The sequence below is a fragment of the Cryptosporidium ryanae genome (assembly GCF_009792415.1).
Source record: "Cryptosporidium ryanae isolate 45019 chromosome Unknown contig_17, whole genome shotgun sequence".
Lineage (NCBI taxonomy): Eukaryota > Apicomplexa > Conoidasida > Eucoccidiorida > Cryptosporidiidae > Cryptosporidium > Cryptosporidium ryanae.
The window spans coordinates 197082-220795 of NW_027125568.1; the positions used below are offsets into that span (position 1 = coordinate 197082).

Below are 23714 nucleotides of genomic sequence, written 5' to 3' on the forward strand. Positions count from 1 at the left end.
TATTTCAAATAAATTATCTGCTATTCTTATCAGGACTCTTTATCTTTTCAAATATTGTGACCTCAAACAGAAGTGATATTCAACGTAATATGACTTTAATTGGGTTTCTAGTAATGGCTTTCATGTCTAACTACATATTTCCGAAGAATATCAATATGGAGAATGTTGAAAATGAAAAAATTAATTTATAAAATAAAAAAATTATATTCTAAGTACCAAATGAATTATACCATCTATATACGGGCAAGACGTTAACAAGCATATTAATGGTGTTTCTATTGGAATTTCTATTCCATGAAATATTACTGATAAATTATCATAGCTTTCATTTATATTAGACGATAGTTCATTTAGTATATCCTTTATTTTAAAAGGCCTATTGTTTATGTTTCTACTAAAAGATTTTAAGAAAGCTTTATTTTTGATATATATTTTTACTGGAATATTCCTGTATTTTAATTTTATCTAATTCAACTTGAAAATTTAAAATAAAAAAAAAACTTACCTAGCATTTTCATATATTTCTTCCACTTTTCCAAATATTTCCTTGTAAATGCACTCGTATTTTTCAGTAGTTAATGACAACGAATATATGAAGCCTATGAGGTTTTTATATTCTTTTTCACTTAACATCTGGAATTTTCTACAGTTTCCCAATATCAAAGTTTGTGACAATTTAATATTATTAGTTATCTTTTTGAAAAAACAGTCTCCGTTTGAAATGGATTTTATTGTTTTTTTTCCATCTCTGCCTTCAGAACATATCACAAGCTTTATACAAAAGTTCAAACCATTTATATTGTAAATATCTGATAACAATCCAATAGGGCACTCACTAAAACATAGTGAATTAAAATGATAGAAAGAAATACATAATTTTTTCTAATTTACCTGTTTATTATAAAACCATCGTACTCAAGCCAGTTAGAATTATTGTCAATTAAAATTGAAAACCTATAATCAAATGAATTGTAATAATCTCGGACAGAGTCAAAAACACATATTAAATACCCTATTCTTGGAATCAACAAGTATAGATTAGGAGCACATTTCAACGTTGAATACCCCTTTATACCTCTAATTTCCAGGCTTATTGACAATAAAATCAGACCTGAGTGAATAATTCCTTGTGTTAAGCAACTAAATCTATTTGTAATTCCATTATTCAATAGCATGTATTTTTCTAATTGTTATTTCCTATCACATTTGCAAATTAATAATAGACACATATTGGCGCCTAAATACTACCCACATTTATAAAGAAAATGTAAAATAACTAGATGGACGGACGACTAACAAAAATATGGGAATATAATTAAAAGCAGAAAAGCACTGCATGTGTTAAGTATATAATAAAAAATAACATTTAATCTGTAATATGAAATCAAATTTTTATTTAGTAGTAATTCGTAACTGATTGTCAATGATAAATGGAAACTTAAATCCAAAATAAATACCACTGTTCATTATTTAACATTTAGCCGATAGAGTATTTCATATAAATAAATATTTATTTATTAATGCTTTGGTGGTAAAATATAATAAACAATCGAATTAACATATAATGGCTCGTTCGAAAACATCCAGCAAACGAGTATCTAAGTATCCTTCTAAGGTAGGTTGTTGGTTTATTAAATAAATGGTTTAATCACAAATCATTTACTGTTATTTTACAGTCCCCCATTTTACATCAATCCCCAAGTAATCGAATTACTGGAAGTAGCCCACATCAAAGGAAATACAGAAGAAGACCAGGTACGTGACTACAAACGATCTTTTCTACCCCCTATTTTTTCTAACTTGGTTTTATTAGGGACTGTTGCGTTAAGGGAAATTAGGAAATATCAAGCGTCTACTGACCTGCTTATCGCTAAATTACCTTTTGCTCGCGTTGTGAGAGAAGTTACTTTAAAGTTTGTGCCCCATGGCGAAATGTGGAGGTGGAATGCAGAGGCTCTACATGCTATCCAATGTGCAGCAGAAGCCTTCTTACAAGGATTGTTTGAAGATGCATACCTATGTACATTGCATTCCAAAAGAGTAACATTACTACCAAGAGATATAAGATTAGCAAGACAGTTAAGAGGAAGATATGGCGATTTTATCTAAAGTATTTTTTATTTCGATTTTAAGAATTATAATTCAGAAATTTAGCTAATTCAATTAAATTAATGTTTTCAGGTATATAGGAAGATAATTTATTGATAATAATTACTTATAGTTTGTATCATTACATGCATTATCCCCACTTGTCATCTAGAACTAACAATTTGTCTAAAACTTATACTTTCTGTAAAAAGGTCCGTCGGGCAGTCTGCGTGGATGGCCGAGTTGGTCTAAGGCGTTAGACTCAAGATCTAATGAGCGCATGCTCTCATGGGTTCGAATCCCATTCCACGCAGTTTTTATAAAATTATGCCTGTAATAATCACCCGCTTTCAAAAGTTGAGCGGCTCATGGTGGTTCTCAATTCCTGGCTCCTTTTTAAAATTATTATTAGGTTTAATTTAGAATTGCAGGTGTGCTTTTCCATTAGTTTGGACATTTTTAAGCTATAGGATGTAAGTGGGATCCCTTTTGTGATGTTGTTCATAAATATTAGTGAGAAATATAGGTTTCATTCTCACTGTACTTAGTTTATTTGCTGCTAGAAGGATTTTGTTGTTATTCCTAAACGAAAAGCTACTCAAATATATTACAATTAAATAATATTACCTTAAACCCAGTTATGAGCAGCTTTATTAGAAAATTATTCACTGGAATAACTGGAGTTAGCGACTCCACACAACCGAGTCACGGTTATAATGGTAAGTCTATTTAAATAATACATTTACTGAAAAAATAATCCTTTTTTAGGAACGTTATATAAATCTATTGGAAAGACTCTAAATCTTGTTTTGTTTTCATGTAAACTAAGCATTGAGGATGGCATAAAAATAGTTGGATTTAACCCTAATGATAATCAAAAGGAGGAGTATATATTTAACTTTCAGAATATTTACTACTTCAATTGCAATAGACAGGGGGAGCTCACCATTATACTGCGTTCTGGCTCTGACCTGGTTAAATTTGTTTTTGAATTTGAAAAGCAAAATTTACATATTCTGTCTTCAATTTGTTATAATATAACGATTTCATTGAAATCACTCTGCAGTATTGTAGACCAGATACCTGTAGAGTTCTATGAACACAATGATACCAATTCAAAGGGTTCGTTTAACTCCTCACATGCGTTTAATCCTGGAGAATGGTCATTAATAAGTAAAAACTGCATGTGTCAGTTATTGTCAAGTAAAGATTACAAGGATATTATTTTTTCAATAAAAGATTTGTCTGAATGTGGTAATATACTATTCACAAGTATCATAGGAGATAACATACTTTTCCTACCAAAATTAACTGAACGAGTTGTTGAGTTTTATGGATCAAACGATGACGATATTAGAAAAAGATACAGAATTCATTTAAAAATAAATAAAGAAATAAATGAGGATAATGATTCATATTCTCCTACTGAAGATGAAGTCGATGCTTTTCTTGGTAAATTACTTGAATGCATTGATCAAATAAACCCAGAAGAGAAAAGAAGGAAAAAGAGTATTTCCGATTTTAATAATGATGAAATATCAGATAATGGCATTACATATAAAATGGATATGGACGATAGATACAATCCTTTAGAGGACCAAATAATGTGGTATGAGGCTGAAAATGAAGATAGAAGTGATGATTCTAGTGATAATGATTATGAATACAAGAAAACCACTGTTAGAAGAAATAAATCAATCCATTCGAGTTTAAGTCATAGATACTTATTAATTGGGCATGAAAATACATTTGTTGGAAGGGCAGATAGAAAAACAAACAAGTCGGAAATAGCTGTCTTTAAGAATATTGAATACGAAGAAAGCAATTATACCTTAAGTGGAACCCCTGCAAGGAATATCTCAGTTATGAAAAATGTAGAATATAACAATCAAAATATCCTTCCAGTTAGCGGTCAATTACACAACTGTGAAACTCAAATGCTTTTTTTGTCCGAAACTGATCCAAATTATGTATACCAAATGGACTTAGAAAACGAAAAAATTCTTAGACGTTGGGATGCCGATGGATTACCTATATCATGTTTGGGACTTTCAAATAAGGACTCGCAATATACACCGGTTCCAACATTTCTGGGGTTAAGTAACAACGCATTATTTGTTATGGATAGCCGAATTAAAGACAACTCAAACCGTTTTACTTCCAAACTATATCGCTCAAATGTACTATTTAGCAGTTTAGCTACGGACAAAGATGGACACATTTTGCTTGGCAATGATTTGGGAGAGTTGAGGTTATATGACGGTACTATAAATAAAGACGGTGAATTTAAAAAGGCTAAGACACTCTTGAATTCATTTTCATCACCAATATTATCTGTCGATGTTACAAGGAACGGTAATTGGATTTTGGCAACAACAAAGAATTGCATTCACTTATACCCTGTTTGTGAACAAAATCAAGATTTTGAGACAGTAAGAAATGGCTTTGTTACAAGTTTAAAGAATAAGCCTCCTTCAAGAAAGCTGAGACTAAAACCTGACGATATTTATCACTATAATATAACTGACGTTAACTTTACTCCTGCTAGATTTGACCAAAGTCAAGACTCCAGTGGAAACTTTGCCGAGACTAAAATTATATCAAGCGTAGATAATTTGGTCATCGTTTGGGATTTCGAGGCTATTAAAAGAGGAAATTTGTACGCATATTCAATAAAAGAAGTTGAATATAAGGTTGAGGACTGCTCAACTTTTTATAATAGTAGCGACTCAGTAGTTTTAGCATACAACGACGACTTAACAATACACAAATTAGGTAGAAAAAACAAAAGAAATATTTATTCTAGAACCTAAATTTTTTATTGGCACTTTTTCGTTATAGATTATAATTTACTTCTATCTAACTTAGAGTGATCTCTGCTAGATGCCAAAATAGATTCAATTGACTCCATAAACTGAAACCATACAGAGAGATCGTTGTGGCGATTTGTCCTGTTAATCCTGACAACATCAACGTTCCACTTTCTAATGTTTTCTGGTATTGGCTCTGAATCATATGTTATGTGATAACCTTTTATCATTGTGAATATGTCAGGGATTGATCTAAACGGAAAAGATTGCAATTGCCATTCTGCTCCAGTCAAAAATACAGCAATAAGTGAATACCAGTCTCTTTTTCTAAAGTTCAAAGTAGATTCTAAAATTCGAAAGGTTACATTTTGAGCGGTTGGACCAGATCCAAAGGTCAAATTTACTGCATGCTCTCTTCCTGCTGATGTTTTTTTAATAGTATTCGGATCAATGTATATCTTGTCCCTGAGAAATTCAACAATATTATTCATAGTTATTGGACTTTTAGATGATGGTGGTACAAGTATTATTGGGTTCAAATTATTTGAATTCAAATAAGCAAGCAAAGTTGATCTGCTTTGTCTTATATTTGGTGGTCTTTGAACTACTTCATGTTTTGTAGGGATACTAGTCGATATATTTTGACGTTTACTTTTACCTAAATCCGAATAATTATTGTTTCTGCTATTTTGAATACTGGTATTTGCGTCTGTATCACTAATAACTAAATTCATATTGTAGTCTCTCTTCTTATTATCTTTTTTATATGGTTCATTCATGAATGACACCAAACTACTTGTTCTTGTATACATATCCACTCCCTGACATATATAGTCTATTCCTATAGGGTAAATCTGTGAAATTGTATTTATTTGTCTAATTAAAAAAATATCTTCACCTTGCTCACTTAAATTGTTAATATCAACCATATACTCTTCATTTTGGTAGTTTGCCTCATTCTTTGAAAATAAGTCTTCACTCTCGGTATTTTTATATTCTACCCACGGAAAACTTAAATGAATTATTTTTCCAATATTAGAATCTAGAAGTTTACATTTCTGAAGAGGGAAAGAGGAATTTATGCATTCAAATTTGTTTAGACTTTCAAGAGAGTAATCAGAAGGAATTCCTTGTTCTCTATATTTATTGTCATTTGTGAACTCTTCAAAAAACTCGAGTATATTTTTTTTTTCTAAAATATTAATAAACTTTGACCCCTTTTCTTGTGCTAATTTCAAAGTATACCTTTTACACTTCGTTGCAGAAATAAATAGATGTAAATCTCCAAAACTCAGTGACTCCCCTCTCCTATTTCGACACCTCGTTGGTGTATTTGCGCTCAAAATACAATTGTAAAATTCAAGTTTAAATTCGTCGCCTTCCTGGACAATCTCTTCAAACTTATTTCTTGTAATTGAATCTTTTAGTAATATAAGCGGATCCACAAGTACACTAAAAAGAACATTGTCAGTCATAATAAAATATAAATAACATCAATTTTCCCTTAATAAAAATACTTTTTGATAATCAACGGCTCACACAACCGACTAAAGACACATCATCCAGCTAACTGACTCCACAGTATTTAAATGCTCAACTATATAAATAAATAAATATATATATTTATTTATTTATTTATGTATTTATATTAATATAGTCTTATTATTTAGTTGGTTATTTAAGTTTTTGAAGTGATGAAATTATTGACAATTATCAATTTCATCCATGGCAAAAATGGAAACTAACGTTCCCGCCAAAAACTGTGTTGTTTATATATAATTATTTTAACACTAAGATAGTCACAAATCTCGGTTTTATCATCTTAGAACTGCATAATTAATTTGACATTTATTTTTATCCTCAAAGTTATATAATTATGCCTGTACGTAAGACTTCATCTTTAGTTATAATATTTACCCCAATTATTAGTTTTTACTTTACATAACTTTTTGAAAATTCAATAAATTCTCGCTTATCTTCTTTTGAACCAAATCTCAATGGAATACAATTTCCAGTATCCACTAGTTGCAAAGCGACTATTAATGTGGGATCTTTACTAAGTGAAATCCTCGTGTTTACTAATTTTAATTTTTCTTTGGTAGCGAATACATCTTTAATGTTTTTCCATGGCACGGCCTTTACTTTTCCGCCACAAATAAAGGAAAGATCCTCTTCACTAGTGGAAAATACCACTTCGCATTCGAGTAAAGTGCCGTCCTTGAGTATTATACTCGCCTTCAAACTGGTTATGCTCATTTTTCTCATTATTCTAGTAGGAACATCTCTCGTAAAATTAACTTCTTCCTCTTCAAATTGCCTTTCAGTGTGGCCACTGTCACTTGTTATGCAATCACCTTCGTTAGAATTTACTTCATTTTCATTATTTCCTTCAACCGAAGTTAGGCTACAATGTTCAACTAAACTATTATTACTTGAAATAACTTTAGAACTTACCACATTACTTTGAACATTATCGTCAACCTTTTCGTCAACTCTTTGCGAATTATCATAGCTTTGATTACTATCTTCTAAATCACGTATTTTTTCCAAATTTACTTCGTCTTTTGAATTGCTTAAACTTTTTTGTTCTGTTTTTTCAGAAACATCTCTATTTACATTCATGTGTTTTTTTGGTGAATCATTCTTATTTAAAGAAGATTTTCCACCTTTTTCAATAATTTCTACCTTTCTCGGTGGAAGTTCTTCTCTCTTTCCTAACTTAGCAAAACTCTTTGATGATTTATATAATTCATGAGTTGCAGATTTTAAGTATTTACCTCTTTTATTTTCATTAGTATTAACTTGAATTTCCTTTTTGATCTCTTTTTTTGTTTGTGACTTATCGCTCTCTGATTGTTTACAATCATCTTCATCCTTAAATGATTTCTTTTCCTTATTTTTAAGAACCTGATTTTTGTACCTCTTCTCCTCTATAATATCCAACTCTTTTTCTATTTGAGCTGGTGTCTTTTTAACTTTTTCTTTTTTACGTGGCCTTACCTTATCTTCAGGGGAACTATCATCTGATGAATCTGCATTTGTAGCGCTTATGGACTCTTGTACGGACTTGATGCTTGAACAGGATGAATTCTTATCAAGATCTCTTGCTTTGATCTTGTTCTTTTCTATATGTTTTCTCAACAAGTTATTCCTTAAGTAATTGTCATAGTCATTATTCACGTCAACTTTTTCAAATATATTTTCATCTTCGTATATCAAATGGCAACAGCCACAACTTCCCACTTCTCTACCCTTCCAATGTCTTACAATACCATCTTTTGTTAATATTGTTGAGGTTCCCTCTACTTTTTCATATTTTCTTTTAACTACTCCTTCCAGATCACTCTCCCGGTCACTCAAGTCGTCTGGTACAGGACAAAAAACAAAGATATACTCACTTTCATTACTACTTTTCTTAAACTCACAACAAACCTGGAACAATTCAAATATATCGTTGAGCATTATTTAGGAAAAAAAATTAAAACGGTGCTTTTCGAAACTTGTTAATTATTTTAGGTTCGTGATCTGCTATTGTTCACTGACTAAACAAAAGAATACATAACTTTAAACCAACTACAATTCCCAATAATCAGTCCTATTATTTCCCTCACTTTAAAACTCTTATTAAACATACGCTCTTTTTATTATATGATCTTTATTACTATTTTGTAGTTCTCACATCTCAGACCATTTATATGCATGTCATACACCCGCTCCTGATACATAAAAGACATGAACGCAGACGAAGGGAGCGCCTGGTAACTAAAGATGGGTTTCTGTTTTATTTTTCTATTGGGACTTAAAGGTAAAGGATAGCAATAAAATTTAAATAAATATAAATATTTGAATCTATAAATACTTTGTTATTGACAAATTTGAAACATTGCGTGAGTACTTTGAATTTGGTCGTTTTTTAAATAGAAACAAGGAGAATAATAATGCGCATTTGACCAATACTTTATTTTCTGGGTTAATAATTTAACTACTTATTTAATTTTAATATTGATATTAATCGAGCACCGTATTTTATATTTTACTGTTTGACGTATTTACAAATAGTTATATGAAAAATATAGAATGAAAGAGCTAAAAAAAGAGGACAGATCAAGAGAAAATGAAATTCTTTTAAAACTATCTAAGACTTTAATTAGTGTCAGCCCAGCGAGTAGGAGAAAGGGACTGAGCATCATTTCTAAATACATCTCCAAAAATAATGAGTCTATATCAAAGTTACAAATAATTAAATTGTGGAAAGGACTATACTATTGTATGTGGTTGTCTGACAAGGTATTGATACAAAGGGAAGTTGCAATAGGTATATCGAACCTACAGAAAAAATTTACCTGCATTAATTCTTGGCTTTCTTTTATTGAGGAGTTTTACATAATGATGAGATTTAGATGGGACAGTATTGACCATTATAGAATGGACAAATTTGCATTTTTGCAAAGAACAATGATTTCTGAATCGCTTGACCTTATTAAAAACAAGGACTTTGAGAATTCCTACATTGAAGGTTTTTTTAGTGTATTGATTGGAACTCTATTTGTTGAAGATTTTAAAAGCAATATTTTGGATGTGAATAAAATAGGCGATTCGTGGGATTTTCAAAATGGTGACCTAATAAATTGCAATAAACCAGCTGTAAATCAATTTACTGGAATTGGTATTTCATTAATATTTTGTAAGCAGTTTTCACAGGAATACACGTATCTAATATATGAATTATATAAGTCAAAAAGGAACAATGACTCTATTTTATTATTATTTAAAAACTACTCTAATTTTGTTGTGAAGCTACTCACTTCCAATATAAATCACCAAACTCTAAATGATTATATTAAAAATTATTTAATATTTGGTTTATTTAATACAGAATCGCTGCTTATAGATATCTTCAAGGATATTGAAGAATTAAATATTGAAGAAAGTGAATTGAATATAATTAATGATTTCATTAAGGGTATTGTTATTGAACAAATGAAAATTATTCAGAGTGAAATTTCTGAAATTTCGAAATGCAGGTGTCCCTCCATTAACCAGGTTAAGCGAAATCGCCTATATAATGTATTAGAAAAGGTCGAGGAGTTTCTTGAAAACAACAAGAAAGAGGAATTCAACAGAAATTTACCTAAGATTTCTAAGAATAAGATGAGAAATATCAAATATAAGCAGGAATGCGATCATAATAATCAAACTAAAAAAGTTAGATTTGACATGTCTAAGAATACTCGCATGCTTCTTCCCGACTCTATTTCAACTTCAAAAGCTCTAGTAAAGATGTTTGACAAAAAAAAATTAAAGAATAATAACGAAATTAACTGCATTCTTTTCAGATCAACAAGTGATGGAGATTTACTCGAAAGTTGGAATTCAAATAAAATTACATCAGAAGGTTCAAATAACTTTGATAGACTGGATAATATTGAGATCATATCTGCAGAGAAGGCTCTATCAAAACCATCTAACACAAATAATTCACCTTCAAAAGGTATTTTAAGGAAAAGTGAGAATTTATAATTTAAATCCGTAAATGTGTATAATGGAAAGCTCTTAAAATGAGATTATTTCCACACTTTCCCGCAACAGGTTATGAGATTATTATATTGTATATCCACTTTCTATAGAGTTGTTATTTTTTAAAACACATGTTATATTAAATATTGTATATATATTGATTTATATTTTATTTCCTAATATTTGCTCTATGATATGAGAATGACTGTTACTTTTAGACTAGAGAGGGCGTAGTTTTTAACTTTTTGTCGCAACATTATAAACTCGGACATTTGAAATGAAGGAAACAGAAGTTTGCGATCTGTATGAAATCTATGGCATTCAAGAGATAAAAGACTTGGATATTTTTTCCTGTGAAAATTTAGAAACGGTGAACGAAAGAGACAAAGAAGCTGAAGTAAAAAGTGATGATGACAAAAATGAATTTGAGAGCACAGAAACAAATAAAGTTCCTGCTACATTTGACTATAGACGTAGGCTGAAGGAATTAGAAGAATGGAGATTCATATGTTATGATTTTGAAAGATTTGATCCAGAAAAGAATAGTTCAGTAATATTAAATAAGTTGAAAAAAGGGATTCCTTCTCAGTTCAGAGGATATATATGGATGAAATTGGCTGAAGTGGATACTATAAAAAGTGAAAATAGCTTAAATTTGTATTATCAACTATGTGAAGAAAATAATGCACCTTGTTGTGGTGATATTTACAGAGATATAAGCAGAACATTCCCGAAGCATGCGTTATTTCGTGACAGGAATAATCATGGACAAAACTCTTTGTTTTCCGTTTTAAGAGCATATAGTCTATACAATCCAGATGTTGGTTATTGTCAGGGAATGGGTTTTATTGTAGGTATATTATTAATGTACATGCAAGAGGAGGATGCATTCTACATGTTAATATCCATACTAGATAAGTACAAATTTTCTGGATTATTCCTACCAGGTCTGCCTCTATTAAATACATACTTAGAAAGATTAAGAAGATTATTCAAAAAAAGAATTCCTAATTTATACAATCATTTTAAAAATGAAAATGTTGACGAGACAATGTTCGCATCCCAATGGTTTATGACTATTTTTGCATACAGTTTTAGCTTAGATAAAGTTGCAAGAATATGGGATTTGTTCTTTCTAGAAGGCATCAACTTACTATTCAAAATTTCAATAGCAATTTTGAAATTGCTTAAGAATTCCCTATACAATCAATCATTTGAAAACATACTTAGTATACTAAAAACAGGCCCCAATGATATAAATATTAATGAATTAATACAGTGTGCACTTAGTATAAAACTAGAAAACAAAGATATTGTTTGAAAGTTTGACAAATTTGAAATACTAATATTTCAATATGAAAATACCTTTACAGAGTAAATTATATTTGATATAAGAACTAACTATTATTGTTTTTTAATCATTTTCAACACGTTTTTGTTTTAACAATTATCTCATTTGCATACCCGGCATTCCTGGCATACCCGGCATCCCCTGCATACCCGGCATACCTGGCATCCCCTGCATACCCGGCATCCCCTGCATACCCGGCATACCCGGCATTCCTGGCATTCCTGGCATACCCGGCATTCCTTGCATACCCGGCATTCCTTGCATACCCGGCATTCCTGGCATTCCTTGCATACCCGGCATACCTGGCATCATTCCGGGTGCACCTCCTTGCATGTAGTTTCCTGCAGTTTCTTGGTTTTGATTATTTGACCTTGATCTCAGGAAAAATATTATTAAACAAATCAACAAAAGCACACCAACACCTATTCCTATCCATACATACTGACTTGTTGAACTAGAGGAATCTGTTGTAGTTGAGTCACTGCTTAATATTGGATTAGCAGCCGCCTCGGCATTTGTTTTAATTACAGACAGCCATTCATTTACCTGCTCCATTGTAATTTCATTTTCTGAAGAAAATTCTGTATTACAATCACATTGTGGATCAAAGTCATCACATAATGTATTACATGTCCCGAATTGAGAATTTGAAAAGAGGCTTGAATGTATGCTCAACTTCTGGAGATTTCCGGTATAACTAACAGAAAAAGACTCCAATTTAGAACCTCCAAGTGAACCTGTATTCATTGAAAATGAACATCTACAATTTAAATTAACAAATATATATATTGTTATAAAAAGAAAAAAACTTACCTTATCAGTATAACTGTAAAAATAACAACTTTCAGTAAATTATAATTCATTTTGTCTTTATTATCGCGAAGAAAATAATAATTTACCTAGACTGTATATTAAAGTTGTATTTCTTTTTACTAAATATAATACGTTAACATTTATTTGGTACCTATATATTGATCTATGTTCCTAACAATAATATTTTCCTCCAGAAATGAAATCAAGTATCTTCGTTATTTCAATAAAACCCCTGTAACTAAATATTTGTATATCAATACGCTAGTTTTATACTTTTTAAATATTAATTTAATAATTGTGTGTTTCCTTCTATATTAATTCAAAAAAAAAAAAGAAAGAGCAATTCAGTACGTGTATGCATTACACATACAAATGGCGCCACAAACTGCATGCATAATAGCTGATACCTTAAAGAAAAATTCTTGCATAAATCAAGCATATAAGGAAGGATAGTAAAAACTTAAAGTAAATTAAGAAGTTAAATAAATATTTAAATAAAATAAAGGTTATTTCCTCTAAACCTTCTAATATCCTAGTTAATTGAATTTCGGACCTCCTAATTTATATATAAACTTATATGTCTAAAAGTCTATTTATATCAGCTTTTTCACTTATTAATTAAATTTTTATCATAAATTAATTAAAATTTATAAATTATTTTCATAGCCATCGCTGTCTAGTATCAACTTTAATATTTTTAAATATTTGACATTGTCTTGGATAGATTAAACATTCTAAGGTTGGCGAATAAGTTACTATTTTAATGCAATATTCTACAAGTATTACTAAACATACTTTCAAATTTGGAAAGTTAGCTTTAATATTTATGAATCTTACCACGAACTAGAGTAGTGGATAATTGGAAACAAGTTCTGATCCAAATACAAAAGCCACTTAATATCATGGCGAATCTTCAATAAAATAATTATGACGTCTCACATCAATTAGAAACTCTTATTGGAACAAACCTCAAAAGTATCATTAAAACTAAGGTTGAAAATAGACTTAAATTCCATAAAACATATATTAATATCAATAATAGTAAATAGCATTAATATATACAACTATAAAACTAATTTGAAGACATACTAAACAAAAAAAATATTATTAAAATTTGTATTAGTTTTATAAATTACTTAAACTAACTTTGCCATAATTACATTTAATATTTCTTATTATTAATGAATAATTATTGCAATCTGAAAATTTAATTTATTTAAATACTATGAACTCATAAATAAAATACAATTTAAATACAAAAAAATAAGTTTTTAACTAAATTTAATCTTTTACACATTTCACATGACCATCTTTATTTTTAATATTATCATATTATCTCCGATAAATGTGCTCAACTATATCACTACACCTCGACAATAATTTTTAACTTGGTTGTTCTAGGCGCGAGGTATCATTCTACTTTCAACAATTAATCCCGTGTTAAATAAATTGTTGCTCTTTATTTATTTATTTTTTTGAATTTATGCCAGTGAGATTTGATGGAAGAGCCAACTTTGAATGTGGAATAACTTCAGGGGAGTTAGGAGTTTTTTACAGCTCACTAAATGGCTCAGCAGAATATTCCATTGGGTTGTCCAAAGTTTATGCCACTGTCTGGAGGCCTGAAGAGATATCAAGTATTAAGTGCAGACCATACATTGATGTTATAATAAGGCCTAGAACAGGCCATATACAGGAATATCACAAACTAACTGAGTATAATATTACAAATATTTTGGAAAAAATAATTGACTTTAGTTTATTACCTAGATCTGTAATTTCAATAGCACTTCAGATTGTTTCTGAAGACGGCCCTATACTTCCCTTATGTTTCAATGCGGCAGTTATGGGTCTTTTTGATTTAGGTGTACCGATGAAATGCTTTCCATTTGCTACCTCTATTGCTGAAACAAGGGCCTTTTATGGCTACCAGGAAAGTAAATCTCGCCTTGTAATAGATCCAACCAATATTGAATACGAAAAATGCATTAACTGTTCAACTTTCATCGTAAATACAAACAAAAATGAAATAATTTCTTGTATAACAAATAAAGGAGCAGGTGTATCACAGAATAAGTCTATTGAGGGTTTCAGCCCTAATAACATCTCAATAGCGGCATCTAAAACAATGAATGGTTATATCACACAGGTAGTAATGGAAAGTGTGAAGGACAAATTAATCAAACAGTATAATAATAATTTGTTTTAATTGAAACTTTATCTTTTCATTCCTAGTTTCACATAATGACTAGACTCTCATCTCACTCCTAGCTGTGGAAAACCTACTCGAATATGTATTCAGAGTGCACGAGGCTGTAAGATTGAATCTCCTCAGGTTTGAACCATAAAGCGATTTCCCTTTTTGCAGACTCGGCCGAGTCGGATCCGTGGATTAAATTTCTACCTGCTTGTTGGCAGAAATCAGACCTAATTGTACCTGGTGCAGCTTCACCTGGTCTAGTGGATCCCATAATCTTACGAGCTTGTGCGATTACGTCAACGCCCTCGAAAACCATACACAAAACCGGGCCAGACATCTTCTTGATTAAACCTGGCAAAAACGGCTTTCCTTTGTGTTCAGCATAGTGTTCCTCTAATATTTCTGGCGTAGCTGTTCTGAGTTTCATTGCTGCAATGCGATATCCACGTTTCTCAAAACGTGAGATTATCTCACCAACAACTTGCCTTTGAATGCCATCAGGCTTGATCATTAAATATGTCTGTTCTACTTGCATTTTCCTAGCTTCTGGTGTTTTCACAACACTGGGAAAACTGAAACTCTGTTTATAGATACTTATCTTGAAAAACTTATAAAAACCACTAGGTTCTTTTTTTCTCAACTTCCTATTTAAATTGGATGAGAATAAAGCAGGGGTAGGAGGGTAATTTTAATTACTTGTTTATTTTTTAAATATTTTTTCACTTAAAATAGCTATATTAATTTGGTTATTTCTTCCTAATTTACATTATTAATTAAACTTTAACGTCAGAAGGCCCCTCACAGTGAGACAAATAAGGCAAAATTACTTACAATGATTTTTGGCGCTATGTTATTTAATTTTACAAATAAAACAAACATAGTTTTCAGGCCCACTGTCTACAGTTGTCAAATTATTATTCCCTTCTTGGTTGTAGAACAACTCTTTACTTATGTTTTTACCTACAAAGAATAACAATAAATTTTCATGTCACTAATATAACAACCACTCATTTTTAGTATTAACATTCCCCTAACAATAATTAATATTCCGCCAGACTAATAATATTCCCTTTTATTCTATACTTAATTCAAGAAACTAATTAATCTTTCTTTTGTGTGTGTATAATAGATTGATATTATAAAATAATACTTTCATTGTTAATCCATCCTATAACCCCTTATTTTTTAAATAACCGTGAATGAGGGGTGCATTTTCTGATTACCTAATTAGGGAAAAGGACAACCTGAGGAGTGAGGGAGAATTAAATGAGGCTGATCTGGATAAGTTCGTAAAAATTGATTTGTCCAATAAAAAGAGGGATAATGAGTGTGTTAAGTCACTGAAGGACAACTGGGACCAAGAACATGAAAAGATATTATCCTGGTGTCTAACGGGTTTTAGTGTAATAATATATGGCTTTGGTTCGAAGAAAAATTTCCTAGATGAATTTATAAATAAAAAAGTAAGGGGTAAATATATAACATTAATGATAAGAGGATATTTCAAACAAATAAAGTTTAAGAATTGTTTAATTGAATTAATTAAAAATATTGATAAATTCTATCAAGAGCAAAATCATCTGGTAGATCGGGAATCCTCCGTTCTGGATGGTATCGAAGAACTATCTACGGAAACAATTATTCAAAAAATAAATTATCTTCACAACAAGCTTTTGAATATTTACTACAATATATTTATTGTAATTCATAATATTGACAACATATCACTTCGTTCTCATATTCCTGCGATTACAAAATTAGTACAAATACCATTTGTAACTCTAATTGCTTCTGTAGACAATATAAGATGGCCCGTTCTTTGGAATACATCGATGCGTCACAAAACGAATATTTTATACTTAAATGTTTCAACCATGGAGGAATACAAAACAGAATTAGATCATCTATATGAGGATCAGCTTCCTAATTGGTTAGGAGCAGACGCAGATAAAGTCGATCAAAAGTACACTTTGGATCAATTTAACTCAATTTTAAATTGCATGACACCGAGCCACGTGCAGTTAGCAAAAGCAATAGCGGAAATACAGTACGAGAATGAACATGTTCCAGAAGAACAGCTATATAAGAAACTAAGATCATCTATGACAGTAACCACTAAAAGTGCTCTTTCTCAGCTCTTAGTGGAACTACTCTCTCATGAAATATTGACTAAGAAATATTCAATTGATGAAAACGAATCAAAAACTACAACATATATGTTAAAACTAGAACGGGAAGAAATCAAAAAGTTTCTTGACATTTAAATAGTTAAAATTGTACCATTTCCAATTATCCAAATGTTTACTAACTACTTAACCTTATAATTAATCTGAATAGTTTTCCGAATCTGAGTCAATTCACTATCACAACAATTCTCTCCTAAACTCCAAATCTAAAACTGAAACTACTAACCATACTTGTGTCGAAAAAATACTCCCTTTAAGTGCCAAAAGGAACATTATTTTTGATAACACGTCTCGTCTACCGCTAAAATAACATAAAATAGAATTTTGATCCTATAAAAAGAAAAACTCAATTCATGTTGAAATTAAGTCAAAGTTTTCTGTTGAATAACTGCATATAATTGTTTGTTTAACATAAGTCATGTTCTATGATATAATTCACCTGAATAAATTATTGTTTAGGAAGTATCGACCATAGTACTCAGTAAACGTCATTTTAATGATATTTTTATATCTTAGGAGTTGTTAATATTTCTTTTTTTTACTTATGACGAGTATTATAAGAACTATGAACAAATTAATTGGGTTGAACAATGGAGCTGAAAACAATGAATTAGACTCAAAATTGAATGGCAACTCCGACGAGACTGAAGGAAAAGTAGCTGAACGAGGGCCTAGTAGATTCTCAACTGATAGCAAGGCATATGATTCTTCAGAAGGAAATAATGATTCTGAAATTCTTATTAAAACAGACCATTGTTCTAGATCTGATGGAAGAGAAATTCATACATCTAAGAGTTTTACTAACAGTTATAGTAAAGGCGAAATAGAATTATATAGATGTGACTTAGTATATACTTCTTCAAGAAAAAAGGTTCCAATAACACCAGTAGAAAGTTGTGAACTACAACCTATTGTTATTGTAAGAGACAAAACAGGAAAATTATGGGATGATGATGATGAAAATCCTAATAATCCTGTTTTAAACGGGATTGCAAACATTTACTACCGTTGGTCGAGAGGACCATCAAGAGCTGTTTGTACTTTTCACCCAAGTCAAGTTGCACTAATTCAATGTTCGATAACCTTGAGATGCTTTTGTGGTGTTAACTGCTACAAAAAGGGCTTTACACAATTGAGACGTTTTTACGAGGTCAGAGGCATGAATCCAATTTCACCCCATCCAAACAGTCATACATACGGAGTTCCTTGTAGACCATTCCAATTTAATGACCCAGATAATTCATTGAGGGATAGGGACGATTCTCATATATCCCTTTTATTGAAAACCGGATTAGTTCATAAATCAGATAAAGATGAAGAATGGTCTATAGTAGGTGATCAGAGAAATTACTTGCCTGTTGCAGATGACGTAGGCCACCAACTTAGACTAGAAGTCTTCTTAATACCAAAATCCATCTCAGAACAGTTTTCGAACATTAAAGAAGCCATGGACAGTGTTAAAAATTCTTTGGATATCTATTCATGTATTACTACTGCTTGTTGCGTTCCAAATCTTCCACAGGCACCACCTAGATGCATTTTAACTGTTCCCACAACTCAAATAGGTGGCTCGGGAATGCATCATGGCGGAGTTATTAACTCAACAAGATTTAAAGTTTTTTCTTGGAATGTATTGGCTGAGATATATGCAAGTCAGGAGGTCTTCCCACATTGTGATGCATATATGTTATCTTGGTCGTATAGAAAAACAAGAATAATTGTTGAGATTTTAAGCCATCAACCTGATATTGTTTGTCTTCAAGAGGTACAAACGGAACACTTTGATGATTTTTTTAAACCTGTTTTGCAGCAGTACGGGTATGAGGGTGTTTATAAACAAAAAACGACTGAAATATTTACCTCCGGAAGTGGAAGGAGGAAAGATGGAAAATTTACAATGGATGGATGTGCTACTTTTTACAAAACCAATAAATTTATTGCTAAAGAGAACTACTCGTTAGAATTTTCTGCACTTATTAAAGAGGCTACTCATAGAACACTCCCTGCAGAGGTTAAAAACAACCCAGCTGCGATAAAAAGACTTCTTAAAGATAATGTTGCAGTTGTTATTCTTTTAGAATATCAACAAAATGGTAACAACATAGGTGTTAATGACCAATCCCATCCTATTAGCGTTCAAATGAGCAGTGGAAATAATATTAATAATCAAACAATTAAAATCACTAATCAATCTAATATTATGATTCAAAATTCAAACAAAGTTATTTCTTATTCAAGTTCTAAAATGTCTTCTCATCCATTACAAGTCATTATTGCCAATACACATATTGTGGCAAATCCTGAAGCTAATGATGTCAAGATATGGCAAGCACAAACATTAGTTTCTGTTTTAGAAGAATACCTACGTGATTGCTATAGAAGGCAACCTGTATTACCCGGATTAATTATTTGTGGTGACTTTAACAGCACTCCTGATAGTGCTTTATATCGCCTTTTGGCCACAGGAACATGTGAAAAATCTCATAAAGACCTAGCAATGGATCGTTATGGTCTATTATCTGATCTTCCGCTTGGACATTCTATGAGGTTGCGAAGTGCATATTCTATGGCTAAAGCTATTGTAGAAGGTCACAATCCTAACCTAATCAATACCTCAACGGAAACCCTAGAACCTGTTTTTACTAATTATACCCCAAACTACTTAGGTTGCCTTGACTATGTGTTCTACACAGACGAGAGATTGAGACTTGGTGGAGTGCTTGAACTTCTTGACGAGGAAGCATTGATTCGTGAAGCCGCTGCGCTGCAACTACCTGATTGGTCTCTACCTAATCCACAGAGACCTTCTGACCATTTGCCACTACTGACTGAGTTTGAGTGGGTCGTATAATACTAACTTATGTAATAAAAAATTAATGTTATTATAAATCCTTTAATACAATAGTAATTAATCTTTTAATTTTGTTTCGTTACCACATTCGTGTTATTTTAACATGTGCCGCCAATTCGTAACCATGTGGTTCAGATTTTTTTTTCATTAGAGTTCTAAAAGCAAAGTTTAATTGCATGCAAATTAAGTATTTTTTTTTATATATCTGAGGCAAAACAAATGCAATAATTTGTTGCTGTAGATTTAGACTTATTTAAATTATATGTAAGATTTTGTTCATTTGTTTACGAAATAATGCTCTTAAAATGAAGAAGAGTGAAACAATATATTTCACCTCCTTCCAGAAATTATAGTTTTATTTGCAGATTAATTGTATTATTTTGGGAGAAAACAATACTGCAAGGTTGTATTAGGATTTATCAACTAACAAACCATTGAATCACATGATCTACTTAACATAAAAATTTGCTATTAAAATCAGAAAAAATTTGGATAAGCAAAATGGTTAAACAAAGAAAAAAGAAAATAGATAAATTAAAATCAGATGAAATAATAGAAGAAAAAGACTATTATAAAAAGAATCTTTCTAGTGTAGCAAAAGAACTGGAAATTCTGTTTTTATTTTCAAGTGTAATAATATGTTTGGTGATTTCACTAATAAGTTTTGTAACACAGGGGAAAAATCAAATTAGAATTAACTGTAAAAATCCGGACCACATAATAATAATGACCCATGGTTGGGCAGGAACCCCTGCAAATATGGATGTATTTGGTGAAAGATTAATTCAAAAAAACAAATCAAGAGATGAATATCAAGGCAACTTTGAATATTATAAAGAACAAAACGGTCCTGAACCACCATATGGGGGAAGTTGTTTATTAATTTACAAAGTTCATTCTAATTGGGGTTATTTTAGGAGTATATTTATAACTTCAGACGGTATTGAAAAAGGTGCGAAAAGAATGTCATCAGAAATAAAAGAAATAATTAAGAAAAATCCAACTTTGAGGAAAATATCTTTTATTGGTCACAGTTTGGGTGGATTGTATAACAGAGCAGTATTGCCATTGCTAGCCAACACTAATACATTAGAAGATGGTAATATCGATTTTAAGGGGGAAAATATTAGATTAATTTCAGGTCTTGTCCCAATGAATTTCATCTCAATTGGAACCCCACATAAGGGTGTGTTAAGAGACAAATGCACACTATTTGGCCTTGAAATATTAAGATTTATATTCCCACTAAAGTTTATATCAATATTGCCAACAATTTCACAATTACTTTTAATGGATAAAAGCGCTTTTCTTGTAGACAAAATGATGAATAGTATGGAAATGATTCATCCACTATCATGGTTTAGACACCGTCATGCAATTGGTTCAATTAAAGGTGATATGCTAGTTCCACCTACGTCAGCCTCATTACTTCAATATTGTATTAAAAATGATATTCCAAAAAAGCATACAAACAAAGAACACAATGGGAAGAAGAAATGCGATATAACCAATCAATTTAAGAATTTACATTCTTATTTGAACAGTCATTATTATAAAAGTAACAATAGAAATACAGGAGTAGTAATAAATGACAAATCAAAAATGAGCAGTATAAGTGGTGATTTGATCAACTGGATAACTGTCATTGACTCAGGTAAAACAGACAAAAACACAGATTACATGGATGAAGATGAATACATGTGTCAAAATATTGGAATGGGTGTTGAAAAACCTCCAAAAAATAAGAGAGCAATGGGAATCAATGAATTTTCCGAAAATAAATTAAAATGTTCAGATAGTAAAATGTACAAACACATTCATGGAAATATTGACAAATTATCTTGGATGAAAACGTCTGTGTTATTTAAAAATAGAATACACAGAATGTTCTCACACCAATTAATGATGTATTGTTTTGAAAATTGGGGTTATTTTTTACTTGGGAATAATTTTCAATTACTTGATCACATAATAGAAAATATGTATTTATAATTTCAACCAAAGAAATAAAATACAAACTTATTATACAATAATGATTAATATCAATAGAAATATAAAAATTGAGAATAAATAAAACAGAAGCTTTAATTCCTTCCAAGCTTCAGAAAGTAAGAAAGAAAAATTACTATTATTATAGTAAATAAATGAATAACTTACTTGATACACCAACAGTCTTACTCATTTTATTGAAAACGTAGTTCGTCATATTGTCTAAATTAGTTTAAAAAGTAATCAAAGTATTCTTTATAATAAACAAACTTACTCTTATTTTCGACATCTAATGAAAGATCTTCAATAATTTTATTTTGTTCATTTATTTCCTGAGAAATAACATGTGCGACTTTTTGCAACTTATTTGTATTTTCGTTTATAAAACCAAAACTTTCATTAAATTCGTTTAGATCTTCATTAACAATATAACCACTGTTACTGTTACTAGCCAACAAATAGTTTCTGTTCATTTCCCTTCTTTTTTGAAGTTCATCCTCTTTCCTTTTTGAACTAACCTCCATTATTTTTTTCTTGCAATTTGATATTTTATCAAATAGTATTTTCAAATTAAATTCTCTATTTTCCAACTCCTCATTAGTAATCTCAACGAATAATTTCGGATTTTTTCTTATGTTCCTCAATATATTTCCTAAAATTGAGTACATTTCAGAATATCTTCCTATTTCAGCATCCATTTTGGCTTGTAGTTTGTTGTTTTCATCAAGTTTAGCTTCTTCACTTATTAACATTTGCATTATATTTTCAACACCATTTTCAACCTCGCTAGTTAGTTTGTATGTAACGGCTTCTTACTTAACTAGAGTTCTCACCAATAAGAATATGAGAAACTCTTCATGTCTAACCTTACCTGTAAGCTTTGTAATAAGGGTCATTTGTGCACACCTTCATGATAAAAAGTAATAGCTCAATTATTTAAGGACAAGGGTTCAACAAGAAAAAAATAACTCTCAGTCAATTTCCTGACTTTAATTCTGGCTTCAAGGGAAAAGATACAAAAATTATGTTCGCAAATACATAATATAAACTAAATACTAGTTAATTTGTCAGGAAATAAGTGGAAAATTTAAGATGAATTATAGAAAAAAAAATTAAACTAAAAATTGTTTTCACACTGGAAACCCCCTTTCGGATATTCTATGACAAATTATACATGTTTAATGTTTAGCTGTTACCCGCCAATACAAAATAATGTCAATATTCAAAAAATTCAATAGTATACTGTTTATAATATGAAATACATCTTCTCCACTTATGTTCAAAGGAAAGCAATGATTATTTTTCAATTAACCACACTTACTGAGTCATTTATCCACGAAACCTCAGATAAACGTGTTAATTTTAATGTACAATTCATCCATTGAAGGCCTTCGCCTTTAATTACTTAAACATTAATCTGGCAAATACACCAACAATATTGGAAATTAATTAAAATAGATAAATTGGGAGAACCCACAAGTATGTTGCTTTTCTAAATTATATGAGCGTCTTTTTTTATTTCAGACATGTAATTCGGACAAACCGGCAAACTCAATTGCAATCTAAAACTTTGGATCTTGTCTTTCAAATTAAATGAAGAGGAATAAAATTAAAAAAGAAAAAAGAAAGATAGGAATTGAAGCTCTTTAAAAGCTTCAAACTCGCTCTCGTACGCGTGTATATTATCCTAAATCATCAGGATATTAAGGTATCAAATGAGAGTAAACTTTCTTGAATTCCATCATTAAATGAAATCATTTACTAATCCATTCATGATTAAAATAAGTATTTATTTCTGATTCATTTAACTAAAAATGTGTTAAATGAATTAGATTGAAAACTGTCAATTTTCTTCACGCATTTCTTTATTTGAATTTCAACATTATTATCTTTGCTGTTTTGTAATTAT

General features: G+C 30.6%; 14 protein-coding genes across 14 annotated transcripts; 8 read left to right on the forward strand and 6 right to left on the reverse strand.

Annotated features, from left to right (window-relative positions):
• Nucleotides 1-201: 201 nt before the first annotated feature.
• On the reverse strand, nt 202-1175 carry FG386_000813 (uncharacterized protein; the record flags this gene model as incomplete). The annotated part of the gene is made up of 3 exons (XM_067340157.1): nt 202-448; nt 506-835; nt 892-1175. 3 exons carry the CDS (start codon nt 1173-1175, stop codon nt 202-204), a joined length of 861 nt encoding a protein of 286 aa, XP_067195965.1.
• Nucleotides 1176-1564: 389 nt separating this feature from the next.
• FG386_000815 (centromere protein A) lies at nt 1565-2109 on the forward strand (the record flags this gene model as incomplete). The annotated part of the gene is made up of 3 exons (XM_067340159.1): nt 1565-1615; nt 1677-1755; nt 1814-2109. The coding sequence occupies 3 exons, from the start codon at nt 1565-1567 to the stop codon at nt 2107-2109; spliced, it is 426 nt and encodes a 141-aa protein (XP_067195967.1).
• A 619-nt stretch (nt 2110-2728) lies between these two features.
• FG386_000816 (uncharacterized protein) lies at nt 2729-4901 on the forward strand (the record flags this gene model as incomplete). The annotated part of the gene is made up of 2 exons (XM_067340160.1): nt 2729-2807; nt 2857-4901. The coding sequence occupies 2 exons, from the start codon at nt 2729-2731 to the stop codon at nt 4899-4901; spliced, it is 2124 nt and encodes a 707-aa protein (XP_067195968.1).
• A 29-nt stretch (nt 4902-4930) lies between these two features.
• FG386_000817 (uncharacterized protein) lies at nt 4931-6373 on the reverse strand (the record flags this gene model as incomplete). Its single annotated transcript, XM_067340161.1, has 1 exon — nt 4931-6373. The coding sequence occupies one exon, from the start codon at nt 6371-6373 to the stop codon at nt 4931-4933; it is 1443 nt and encodes a 480-aa protein (XP_067195969.1).
• Nucleotides 6374-6830: 457 nt separating this feature from the next.
• FG386_000818 (apicomplexan CP 15/60K like protein) lies at nt 6831-8360 on the reverse strand (the record flags this gene model as incomplete). Its single annotated transcript, XM_067340162.1, has 1 exon — nt 6831-8360. The coding sequence occupies one exon, from the start codon at nt 8358-8360 to the stop codon at nt 6831-6833; it is 1530 nt and encodes a 509-aa protein (XP_067195970.1).
• Nucleotides 8361-8975: 615 nt separating this feature from the next.
• On the forward strand, nt 8976-10418 carry FG386_000819 (RRp1-like protein; the record flags this gene model as incomplete). The annotated part of the gene is made up of 1 exon (XM_067340163.1): nt 8976-10418. The coding sequence occupies one exon, from the start codon at nt 8976-8978 to the stop codon at nt 10416-10418; it is 1443 nt and encodes a 480-aa protein (XP_067195971.1).
• Nucleotides 10419-10692: 274 nt separating this feature from the next.
• Nucleotides 10693-11736, forward strand: FG386_000820 (uncharacterized protein; the record flags this gene model as incomplete). The annotated part of the gene is made up of 1 exon (XM_067340164.1): nt 10693-11736. The coding sequence occupies one exon, from the start codon at nt 10693-10695 to the stop codon at nt 11734-11736; it is 1044 nt and encodes a 347-aa protein (XP_067195972.1).
• A 126-nt stretch (nt 11737-11862) lies between these two features.
• FG386_000821 (protein with central transmembrane domain followed by gly-met-protein repeat) lies at nt 11863-12513 on the reverse strand (the record flags this gene model as incomplete). Its single annotated transcript, XM_067340165.1, has 1 exon — nt 11863-12513. One exon carries the CDS (start codon nt 12511-12513, stop codon nt 11863-11865), a length of 651 nt encoding a protein of 216 aa, XP_067195973.1.
• A 1549-nt stretch (nt 12514-14062) lies between these two features.
• On the forward strand, nt 14063-14788 carry FG386_000822 (uncharacterized protein; the record flags this gene model as incomplete). Its single annotated transcript, XM_067340166.1, has 1 exon — nt 14063-14788. The coding sequence occupies one exon, from the start codon at nt 14063-14065 to the stop codon at nt 14786-14788; it is 726 nt and encodes a 241-aa protein (XP_067195974.1).
• A 73-nt stretch (nt 14789-14861) lies between these two features.
• FG386_000823 (nucleoside diphosphate kinase) lies at nt 14862-15314 on the reverse strand (the record flags this gene model as incomplete). The annotated part of the gene is made up of 1 exon (XM_067340167.1): nt 14862-15314. The coding sequence occupies one exon, from the start codon at nt 15312-15314 to the stop codon at nt 14862-14864; it is 453 nt and encodes a 150-aa protein (XP_067195975.1).
• Nucleotides 15315-15978: 664 nt separating this feature from the next.
• On the forward strand, nt 15979-17043 carry FG386_000824 (origin recognition complex protein subunit 2; the record flags this gene model as incomplete). The annotated part of the gene is made up of 1 exon (XM_067340168.1): nt 15979-17043. One exon carries the CDS (start codon nt 15979-15981, stop codon nt 17041-17043), a length of 1065 nt encoding a protein of 354 aa, XP_067195976.1.
• A 487-nt stretch (nt 17044-17530) lies between these two features.
• FG386_000722 (uncharacterized protein) lies at nt 17531-19816 on the forward strand (the record flags this gene model as incomplete). Its single annotated transcript, XM_067340066.1, has 1 exon — nt 17531-19816. One exon carries the CDS (start codon nt 17531-17533, stop codon nt 19814-19816), a length of 2286 nt encoding a protein of 761 aa, XP_067195874.1.
• Nucleotides 19817-20317: 501 nt separating this feature from the next.
• FG386_000723 (uncharacterized protein) lies at nt 20318-21808 on the forward strand (the record flags this gene model as incomplete). The annotated part of the gene is made up of 1 exon (XM_067340067.1): nt 20318-21808. One exon carries the CDS (start codon nt 20318-20320, stop codon nt 21806-21808), a length of 1491 nt encoding a protein of 496 aa, XP_067195875.1.
• A 224-nt stretch (nt 21809-22032) lies between these two features.
• On the reverse strand, nt 22033-22563 carry FG386_000724 (uncharacterized protein; the record flags this gene model as incomplete). The annotated part of the gene is made up of 1 exon (XM_067340068.1): nt 22033-22563. One exon carries the CDS (start codon nt 22561-22563, stop codon nt 22033-22035), a length of 531 nt encoding a protein of 176 aa, XP_067195876.1.
• Between the last annotated feature and the right edge of the window lie 1151 nt (nt 22564-23714).